At 39.8% G+C, this 11,468-nt stretch overlaps 1 protein-coding gene across 1 annotated transcript; it reads right to left on the minus strand.

Annotated features, from left to right (window-relative positions):
- Positions 1 to 3,051: 3,051 nt before the first annotated feature.
- Positions 3,052 to 8,416, minus strand: LOC132535762 (female-specific lacrimal gland protein-like). Its single transcript, XM_060182695.1, has 3 exons — positions 8,301 to 8,416; positions 3,981 to 4,072; positions 3,052 to 3,224 (listed from the first exon to the last, which is right to left on the minus strand). Exons 1-3 carry the CDS (start codon positions 8,414 to 8,416, stop codon positions 3,052 to 3,054), a joined length of 381 nt encoding a protein of 126 aa, XP_060038678.1.
- Between the last annotated feature and the right edge of the window lie 3,052 nt (positions 8,417 to 11,468).

Raw genomic sequence — 11,468 nt, forward strand, 5'->3', positions numbered from 1 at the left:
GGGCAACAAAAAAGGAAAATCAATAAATATTTAAATAAACGAATAATAAAAAAATAAAGGGAATATTGGTATGTACAAGTGAAATGAAGATATGCACAAAAATACAAAAGAAAAAGGGAAATTTTGACAAGCTTGTGGTATCATTGTGGTTTTACTTATATAATGAGTTCATTTACAAATGTATGGACACAGACTAGAGGGAGAAATCTTAGCTTGTTATTCTGTCTATTACAACTTGTAGGTTTTATTTATACTTATTGAATGTTCTTTATTTGTTTAATATATACAAATATAGACAGATAGTTGTAGGAATAATAGTCAACCCATATCTGCAACTTTAAGAGAGTTTCTGTAGCTTCCAATGGAAGAAATGGGGATTCAGAATTCTGGTGGTGGGAATGGTACGGATTTGTACCCTGTTATCTTTCCATTTTGAAATCAATTTTTTAAATTTTATTATTATTATTTAAATATTTTTATTTATTCCTTTTTGTTGCCCTTGTTTTTATTGTTGTAGTTATTATTGTTGTTGTTGTTGTTGGATAGGACAGAGAGAAATGGAGAGAGGAGGGGAAGACAGAGAGGGGGAGAGAAAGACAGACACCTGCAGACCTGCTTCACCGCCTGTGAAGCGACTCCCCTGCAGGTGGGGAGCCGGGGGCTCGAACCGGGATCCTGACGCCGGTCCTTGTGCTTTGCACCTCCTGCGTTTAACCCGCTGTGCTACAGCCCGACTGCCTTGTAAATCAATTTTAAATCACTAAATATATATATATATTGGTCCATACTCCCAGGAGGATAATAAGGAAGCTACAAGTGGAAGGGATTAGAAACAGAAGTCTGGTAGTGGGAATTGTATGGAATTGTACCCCCGTTATTTTGTCATTTTGTAAATCAATATTAAATTGCTAATAAAAAAAAAAGAATCTTCTTTTGACTCACCCAACTTGATACTTTTATTCAGGACAGGTGTCTGTGAAGAAAAACAATAAAAGAATAGGAGAAGTTACTGAAGTTTTTAAGACCCATAACCCTAACCCTATGAGTTACTATGAGTTTATGAATTACTATGAGTTATGAAGTTTTTCTATGAGTTACTATGAGTTATGAAGTTTTTACTATGAGTTACTATGAGTTATGAAGTTTTTACTATGAGTTACTATGAGTTATGAAGTTTTTAAGACTCATAAGAATTCTTTCATATCATTCAGTCGCCATGAAAACATAAAATGGTAATGTCACTGGTTTGTATAGTAAGATGACATTTTTGAGGTGCACTGTATACTCCACAATCAAGAATGCTGAATATACCTGAGTCAAAAAAATATTCTATGTTGTCTCTTGAAATACCATTTTCTTCAACCACCTGCACAAATTTCTCCTCATCCTGATGGTGGAAGCCATGGCCTTTTCCTGCATTTTATAGGAAGTGAGAGAGAGAGAGAGAGAGAGAGAGAGAGAGAGTTGATGTGTGCTAATAAAAATAATGAATCCTTGTAATATTTATAGTGTGACATAAATTTCACTTTCCTATGTGATCAATGGTACCAGCGCTCTCACTCCATCCACCCCAGTCAAGAATGTTTTTCTGTGAATCACTGACAGTCAGAGAAATGTCAATAAAGACAACAATGAGATAACACTTCACCCTGTGAGAAAGTCCTACATCAGAAAGGACAACAATAACACAATTCCTCTCCTGGGGATAGATCCTAAGGAACCCAACACACCCATCCAAAAAGATCTGTGTGCACCTGCGCTCATAGAAGCACAATCTGTAATAGCCAAAACCTGGAAGTAACCCAGGTGTCCAACAACAGATGAGTGGCTGAACAGGTTAAGATCTTGATATATAATGGAATACTACTCAGCTGTGAAGAAGGATGGGTTCACCTTCTCCAGATCCTCTGGGATGGAGCTTGAAGGAATCTGGGGTAATGAGATCAGCCAGAAAGAGAAGGATGAAGATGGGATGATCTCACTCATGGACAGACGCAGAGAATGAAGAACAGAAAGGGAAACACTAAGCAGAACGTGGACTGGGTTTGGTGTCTCGCCACAAAAGTAAAGGAGTCTGGGAGTAGGGAGGAGTGTTCAGGTCCTGGAACATGATGGCAGAGGAAGACATCGGTGGTGTGTTGGGACTATGTGTAAGCCTGATAGAACTTAGGGAGAACCACCCCCGTTCCTGGATGGAGGTCTGAGAAGATAACCTCTTGGTGAGTCTCTCTCAACCGAGGTGAGCATAAGGGGGGAAACTCAGACTTGGTTCTTTCCTTCTTGACTCTCAGGCCCACAGATACCCCAGTACTTCCCTCCATTAACTGCAGGCCACATGGCCGCAGATTCACTCATTCAAAGTCACCTTTTGATCACAGAGAACACGCCTTATCACCCACTCCATCACACACCTCAGACCCCAGACAAGAGAAATGCCAAACTCTATGGCCTTTTGATATCCATCCTCTCTCTGTCTCACCCTACGGGTTCAACCCCTATGCTTCCGTCAAATACCTTTGGATAATTAAGTTGCTTGTATCATGGAGAATAACTGTCTTGTATCTCATCAATTCCTGTCATACCAGCCCCCTACCCTAGGGGCATGCTGACTGTTAAGAAATCTGTAATTTCTGACATATTTCAGTAATATTCCCTTCATTGTTTTTCTATTTAACTCATGTCCACTTTGCAAATAAACAGATTCTAGGCACGCTAAGAGTCTCCTGGTGTCTTTTACTTCATGTCACCCCTGTCATGAGTGAGAAAGAACCAGTCCGTTAGCTTTCCCCTGGAGACCACCCTGCCAGAGAGAGAGAACACCCTGAAAGTGATGGGTGAGAGTGTTAGGTGGAAAACTGAGAAGTGTTACACAAGTACCAATGGCAGTATTGTATGATCAATGGTAAACCATTAATGTCCCCGATAAAGAGAGGGAAGGGGAAATTCATGGGTTCTAACTTTTTTTCGTTGTTGCAGATGGTCTTTGCGTCCTTGGAAGTACATTTAAGTAGGTGCCCATGTTCAATACCTCCCTTTCTTTTAGCGATCCACCTATCCAAATCCCACATTCTTGACAGCATGAGCGTGAAGACGATTTGAAGATGTAAAATACATACCCAGGGCTAGTATCACACTGGTGACCTTGTCTCCGTCTGTATTCACATTTTTGATGATCAGCATAGTTTTCGATGTATAAATGAAGTCATACTCATTTTGTCCTGAATCTGGGATTGAAGGGAATTCGAGACTCACACAAGTGGCATTTTTCACGTTTTTTTATGTCACGATTCTTGTAGTAACCTTTCCTTCCTTCATCATCGTGTCTGACTGTTGACTGTAAATGATTAACCTCCCCTCCAATAAATAAAAAAGAAGTCTTGATGGAAAAGAATAAGGAGGAGGAGAAGGATGAAGAGGAGATGAAGAAGAAGAAGAGGAAGGAGAAAGAGAAGGAGGAGGAGGAGGCTGGAGAAGGAAGGGGAAGAAGAAGAAGAAAAAAGAAAGAGAAGGAGTGGAAGGGGAAGGAGGAAGACAAAAAGAGAAGAAGGAGACGAAGGAGTAGGAAGAGAAGAAGGAAGAAGAAGAAGAAGAGGAAGAAGAAGAAGAAGAAGAAGAAGAAGAAGAAGAAGAAGAAGAGGAAGAAGAAGAAGAAGAGGAAGAAGAAGAAGAAGAGGAAGAAGAAGAAGAAGAAGAGGAAGAAGAAGAAGAGGAAGAGGAAGAAGAAGAAGAAGAAGAAGAGGAAGAAGAAGAAGAGGAAGAGGAAGAAGAAGAAGAAGAGGAAGAAGAAGAAGAAGAGGAAGAAGAAGAAGAAGAAGAAGAAGAAGAGGAAGAAGAAGAAGAGGAAGAAGAAGAAGAAGAGGAAGAAGAAGAAGAAGAGGAAGAAGAAGAAGAAGAAGAAGAAGAAGAAGAATGCTTTCAGATAATTTTTAGTGGAGGCCCGTGAGTAGGCAATACATGTGTTAAGATGATACATCACATACAGTTGGAATACTGAACATCAACACCAACACTCATCACAATTGCCTTGGAACAGCTGCAGATCTCTACAGAACTGAAAAAAACCTTTTTATTCCTTTTACAAAACCCACATATTTTCTAAATTTCCAGTTTGCCAAACATCTGAAACAATCGGGATTAAAAACTACGTGATGAGTAGCAATGAAATTCAATTTTATGCACTCAGTATTTTAAAATAAATATCCCACTACTTGAAATTGGTTTGAAATTATGATAATATGTCAACTAATTTAATATTGACTTTGGCCATCTGTCTTTGATAGCCCTAAAATAATCAATAGGAGCATTTGTCACAGTTTGAAAGCAGATCATTATTGGGAAAAGGTACTGTATACTCACAATCAGTTTTGTAAAAACCATCAGGTCCTTTCTCTCCAAGTACAGGAATAATTTGGCAACCTCCTTCATGTCTTAAAATTAAACAAAACCATGGTTGGTTCTTTATTCATTTCCCCAAGGAAGGCTTCACATCACCTCATGTAACTATACATTTATTTCTAAAAACAATACAAGTGTTCTCTCTCAGACTCTTTGAATGACTCCGTTAAATGAGGTTGGCACTTTTGTTGATCTGTATAATATTAGAAAGCTTCTCGCCCAAGTAGTTATTATCATTGTAAATTGAATATTGGTCTAAAAAATCGTATGGAACTATTAAAACCCATAAATTGCCAAAGTACTTGTAAGAAAAAAGGAAAGAAGGAGGAGGAGGAGAAGAAGGAGAAGAAGAAAGAGAAGAAGAAGAAGAAGAAGAAGAAGAAGAAGAAGAAGAAGAAGAAGAAGAAGAAGAAGAAGAAAGTGTGGAGGTAGCTCACTCCCCAAACCCAGTTTTGACAAAAAAAAAAAAAAAAAAAAATCAATAGTAGTCAAAATAGCATGGTGCTGACATAAAATTGTCACCTTTATCAATAGGAAAGAATAAAAAATCCAGAAATGAATCCACACATATACAACCACCTAATATACAACAAAGAGGCCCAAAACATTCAATGGGATAAAGAAAATTTCTTCAGTTGATGGTGCTGGAGAAATTGGACACCCACATATAGAAAAGTGAAATTAGACTACCACCTACCACCACAAACCAAGCCAGTCAAAGTGGATTAAAGATTTAGATGTTGGGCCAGAAATTCTACATTTTATACAGAAAGATGTTGGTGAAACTTTGCAAGACCTTCACATCAGAGATGTGTTTGGGGGAGTCAGGAAGTAGCGCAGAGGGTTAAGCATATGTGGCACAAAGCAAAAGGACAGGCATAAGGACCCCGGTTCGAGCCCCCGGCTCCCCACCTGCAGGGGAGTCGCTTCACAGGCGGTGAAGCAGGTCTGCAGGTGTCTGTCTTTCTCTCCCCCTCTCTGTCTTCCCCTCCTCTCTCCATCTCTCTCTGTCCTATCCAACAACGACAACATCAGTAACAACAACAATAATAACTACAATAATTAAAAAAAAAATGACAAGGGCAACAAAAGAGAAAATAAATGTATACATTTTTTTTTTTTAAATTAAAAAGATGTGCTTGAAGACTCAACCCCATGGGCATGGAGTATTGAACCATAATCCTGGTCTCCACCCACCAAGATTCCAGGAACTTCCAGTTCTGTAGGAGCATCTAACATTGTGGACACTCTTGTGCCATCAGTGAAGGAAGTGGGATGAAAACGATCTTTTAATATACTGCTGTATCCGGTTGGCTAGAATTTTGCTCAATATTTAGCATCTATGTTCATCAGAGATTGAAAAAATCATGTTGAGTGAAATAAATCAGAAACAGAAGGATGAATATGGGAAGCTCTCACTCTCAGGCAGAAGTTGAAAAACAAGATCAGAAAAAAAAAAAAAAAAAAAAAAACACAAGTAGAACCTGAAATGGAATTTGTGTATCACACCAAAGTAAAAGACTCTGGGGAGAGTACAGGTCCAAAAAAGATGACAGAGGACCTAGTGGGGGTTGTATTGTTATATGGGAAACTGGGGAATGTTATGCATGTACAAACTATTGTATTTACTGTTGAATGTAAAACATTAATTCCCTAATAAAGAAGTAAAGAAAGAAAAAAAAAAGTGGGGAAAATAAATTAATACATCTTCACCGTTAGCTTGATATCAGTTCCACAAACCCCTTCTCTCATCTAGATCGTACAAGTTGTACACCCTGGTACATACGCATGGAGATTCAGGCTTAAATTTCAGAATTAAAATTTCAATAGTTTATATTTGTACTTGGGGGGAAGCATGTAAGTTGCCCTTACCTGAACAAATCCTACAGCATCACGCAAATTTTTAAAAGCTGTGGTCACGGGGCCAGGCAGTGGTGCACTTGGTTAAGCACTCACATTACAGTGCACAAGGGTCTGGGTTCAAGCCTCTGGTCCCCACCTGTGAGGGTGAAGCTTCACAAGAGGTGAAGCAGGGCTTCAGCTGTCTCTCTCTTTAGCTCTCTATTTCCTTTCCCTCTCGATTTCTCTCTGTCTCTATCCAATAATAAATACAAAAATACAACTTCAAAGAACAGTGATCCTAAATATACCCTACTGTCTGACCTCTAGTAGATCAATCATGAAATAAGAAAATGAATTTTATCTTCCCGAATCTTAACTCTGACATCTCTACCATCTTGCCTCATGACAAATATAAAATTTGGAATTAAAAATTCAAATTAGCATTCACACTGTAATTCACCTATGATGCACGCCTAGAATGGAAATCCCAAATTTTCTGAAACCCCAATAATCACTTATTAAATATTTCTTTTTTCACATTGTATCCTCATGACCTGTGCTTCTTGGTTGCAAATTCACATTCAGTGTTGAATGAATAGTTGAATGATTTTCTATAAAATGCACTTGTCATTCCATATCTGTGTTCCACTCTTCAGACTTCACTGCACAAACACTACCAGCATTTTTATATCTTTTTGAGGAAAAAAAAAAAGCTCTGATCTTGATGTGAACTTGAATTGTCAACTTAGATTTACTTCATGGCCTTTTTTTTAAAACTTTCATGTTCTTGGAAATGCTTTCAATAGAGGTAATCTTGAATAAATATTTACTTGTGTCTGATTTTTTTTCATTGATTTTTTTTTTCACCAGATTGTCTCATGAGAGATTCTTTGCATAGAACCTTTCATATGAACATGTACCTTAGAAAAAGACTTAGATGATGATTCTGCAGAAATTCTAGTCAATTATTTTTTTTCCTGAAGAAATAAAAAATACATTTTTTTCAGAGACTATGGGCACACTATGGCTAAGAATGTCAGGCTTTTAAGTCAATATTTTCTCAACCCTCATCCTTGTCATCAATAGGATTCAAATGAGGTTAACCTAGCATCATGCCATCTACTAAAAATCTATATTGTTATCTGTATATATAGGGGGATGTCACAACACCATTTTCAGAGTAAAGTTACAAAACTTCTTTTAACATAATCCAGACATTTCCCTCCAAGTATCATAGACACCTGCCCAACCAAGCCCCAGTGATTACTCTGAGCACAGTAAAAGAGAAAGAATGAAATAAAATGAAGGAAATAAAGATGAAAGAAGAAAGAGAGGGAGGAAGGAAGAAAGAAAGGGAGATAACAGAGAAAGAAAATGAAGAGAAATAAAGGAAGACTAGAGAGGAGAGAGAATAATAAAGAGAAGAGAAATAAAGGATTTGAGCCACTGCTCCCCACCTGCAGGGGAGTCGCTTCCCAGGCGGTGAAGCAGGTCTGCAGGTGTCTGTCTTTCTCTCCCCCTTCTCTGTCTTCCCCTCCTCTCTCCATTTCTCTCTGTCCTATCCAACAACAATGACATCCATAACAATCACAACTACAACAACAATAAAAAACAACAAGGGCAACAACAGGGAAAATAAATAAATATAAAAAAAGGAAAGAAAAGATAACGAAAATGAAGAAGAGAAATAGGAAAGAGATGAAAGAATGAGAACCAATGAATAGAGGAGACAGAAAATCTTCTTCTAGCGTTTGCCAGAAAGAAAATGAAAAAGATTAAAGAGAGAGGAAAGAGAGGAGAGAGAGAAAATGAAGGAGATAAAGGAAGAATAAAGAGAGGAAAGAGGGAGGAGAGAAAGAAAATTAAGAGAAATAAAGAGAGGGAAGAGAATGAAGAGGAATAAAGGAAGAATAAAGAGAGAAGGAGGGAAGAATGGTAGAGAGGGAGGGAGAAAGAAAGAAAGAAAGAAAGAAAGAAAGAAAGAAAGAATGAATGAATGAATGAAAGGCCTACCCAAGGCCAATAGTTCTGTGATTTAAAATATGAGAAGTTTTTTTCCTTACTTTTTGTAGAACTTTATGTGCAGTACGTCACAATTCTGACTGCATCTAATGTCACGGAAATAGCACCTCAGCGGGCCGCCTTCTCGAATCCTGTCCATGTTGTAGTCAGAAGCCATGGCCAGGCTTTTCCATCTTCCTTGGAACTAAAAAAAAATAATAATAATAAAATAAAGTGGCTTCTTTAGGAAGATAACATGGGGGTGGTAGTGGTCCAGTTGACCAAGCTGGGGGTATTTTAACCTCACTCATCTGGACATCAACAACATACCTATCACTAACCATTGAAGACTCCTGTAGAAATGGATGTGGCACAGTAAGCAAGGGACAAAATGTCAATACCTAAGTCGTGGGACATTGAGCTAAGTCATCACTTAAGAAGATGACTTCATCACTTTCTTAGGGATAGATCCTAAGGAACCCAACACACACCCATCCAAGAAGATTTGTGTACATCTAAGTTCACAGAAGCACAAGGTGTAATATCCAAAATTTGGAAGCCACCCAGGTGTCCCACATCAAGTGAGTGGCTGAAAAAGTTAAGGTCTAGATACACAACGGAATACTACTCAGCTGGGAAGAAGGAAGAAGTCACCTTCTTCCCCTCCTCTGATATGGAGCCTGAAGGAATCCAGGGAAGTGAGATCAGCCAGAAAGAGGATGATGAAGATGGGCTGATGTCACTCATGGACAGATGCAGAGAAAGAAGAACAGAAAGGGAAACACCAAGCAGAATGTGGGCTGGGTTTGGTGTCTTGCCCCAAAGCAAAGGACTCTGGGGGCTTTCAGGTCGTGGCGGAGGAAGACCTGGGCTGGGGGGAAGAGGGTTTTACAGAGATTAGAGAAAATTCACCCATGAATCAACTGGATTGACTGTAAACCCTTGATTATACCAATCGCTTTTTAAAAATAATAATAAAACGGACACATTGAACCCAAGAAAAGTTTGATGAAATCCAAGAAAGTATGAAAAAGTAGAAGACCCAAGGGCCGAGTGTTGGCGCGCCTGGTTGAGCGCGCATGTTACAATGCACAAGGACCTGGGTTCAAGACCCACCCCACCCCCAAGTTCTCCCACCTGCAGGGAGAACGCTTTGTGAATGATGAAGCAGGGCTGCAGGTGTCCCTCTGTCTCTCTCTATCTCCCCCTTACACTCTGGATTTCAGGATATCTCTAATAAATAGATATAATCAAAATTTTGTTGTTTTTTATTGGGATATTTTAACTGCTTTTAATTGGGATATTTTAATTGTTTTTTAGTTGGGATATTTTAATTGTTTTTAATTGGGATACTTTAATTGTTTTTTAATTGGGATATTTTAATTGATTTTTAATTGGGATATATATATATTTTTAAATTTTTATTTAAGAAAGGATTAATGAACAAAAACATAAAGTAGGAGGGGTACAACTCCACACAATTCCCACCACCCAATCTCCATATCCCACCCCCTCCCCAGTAGCTTTCCCATTCTCTATCCCTCTGGGAGCATGGACCCAGGGTCGTTGAGGGTTGCAGAAGGTAGAAGGTCTGGCTTCTGTAATTGCTTCCCCGCTGAACATGGGCGTTGACTGGTCGGTCCATACTCCTAGTCTGCCTCTCTCTTTCCCTAGTAGGGTGGGTCTCTGGGGAAGCTGAGCTCCAGGACACATTGGTGGGGTCTTCAATCCAGGGAAGCCTGGCAGGCATCCTGGTGACATCTGGAACCTGGTGATTGAAAAGAGAGTTAACATACGAAGCCAAACAACTTGTTGAGCAATCATGGATCCCAAGCTTGGAATAGTGGAGAGGAAGTGTTAGGGGGGTACTCACTGCAAACTCTAGTGTAATCCTGCTTTCAGGTATATATTTTGCAGTAGTTTATGGATACGTGTGCACATAAGCTCTCTCTCACAGAAACTGGTGTATATCTAGGTTATGGGACTTTGTTAGAAAGTGAACCACCTGAGATGAAATTAGAGTGTACTATAAATTAGAGTGTACCCGAGTCATGAAGCTGAAGGGTTGTCATTCCACACGTGAAGTCTCTGGACACAGTCTGAGGTGAAGCATGTTGAGGTGGCAATCGTTGCGTTGGTTAGGTTGTGATCGGCGGATGCAATATTATTTGGTTTGGATTGGGAGAGGCATATGGGAAAGTGGGCCCTAGCCAAGGGTTCCAGGACTGGGGGAAGTAGGGGCTCTATAGTGGAGATGTGAGGTTCCTGCTGTCTTACTGTCTTCCTGGGTCAGTGGGGGGTGGGAGTGGGTGGGAGGGATGGGTCACAGTCCTTTGGTGGTGGGAATGGTGTCTATGTACACTCCTAGCAAAATGTAGACATATAAATCAGTAGTTAATTAATATGAGAGGGGGAAAATCAATTGTATGTCTCAAAGTTTCTCAAAACACACACTGAATCTTTTTAATATATAGGCTGTGTATTTGATATGCAGACTCTCTCAAAAGCCTAGACCAAGTAGATTAGAAGCATCCAATAGCACAGCTATATACAAGATACTGGGTACTGTACAGCAAACCCTAACAAAAGGACTTTTCAAAGTTAACCCAATTACCAAATAATGTGATGATAACATTAACTATCGATTGTCTTTTTGGGATATTTTTAATTGGGATATTTTAATTGTTTTCCCCTCAGGTTGAACCACAGGCCAAGGGATGTCACTTGCTGTGGTGGTGGCGGTGGCTGGACGCAGAAAAAGGAGGTTTGGGGCAGAAAGGGAACACAATGCTTTATTCGCGTGGGGACCTCAGGGTTGGGATGGGAAGGCAGCAGTTGGGGCCACGTGGAGCTAGCCAATATGGCCGCCTCCTGCTACTCAGCTGCCGTCACCGAGGTAAATTGCGGGCAAGAGAGAGAGGGGTGGAAGGAGAAGGGCTTTTATGGGAATAGCTCTTGTGAGAATGAGAAGGGGGAGGAGTAACCCTATCACTCCAACTTTCGCAGGGAATTGACAATGCCTTGAGGGCACAACATGGCGGAACAGGCGCTCTGAGAATGTCCCAACTCTCACAGGAACTGGCAATAGCCAGAGGGGACAACATGGCAGATGTGACTGTTTCTGCACAATTTCCCAGCAAAGGGATGAATGAACTTCCTGTTACAGTTCTCTCACTCACTCCAAAGCTAACCTTAGCAAAGCAAGGACTGCAAAAGTTGAATAAGAAGAA

The sequence above is a fragment of the Erinaceus europaeus genome, chromosome X (assembly GCF_950295315.1).
Source record: "Erinaceus europaeus chromosome X, mEriEur2.1, whole genome shotgun sequence".
Taxonomy (NCBI): Eukaryota; Metazoa; Chordata; class Mammalia; order Eulipotyphla; family Erinaceidae; genus Erinaceus; species Erinaceus europaeus.

What these genes read in the sequence shown, in the direction of transcription:
- LOC132535762 (XM_060182695.1), bottom strand. Translation starts at nt 8,416, where the DNA reads ATGGCTTCTGACTACAACATGGACAGGATTCGAGAAGGCGGCCCGCTG. An exon ending in CACATAAAGTTCTACAAAAA is followed by an intron (nt 4,073 to 8,300) that starts GTAAGGAAAAAA and finishes GTTTTGTAAAAG; the next exon opens with GAATAAAAAGGTTTTTTTCA. An exon ending in TGATGTTCAGTATTCCAACT is followed by an intron (nt 3,225 to 3,980) that starts GTATGTGATGTA and finishes CTTCAATCCCAG; the next exon opens with ATTCAGGACAAAATGAGTAT.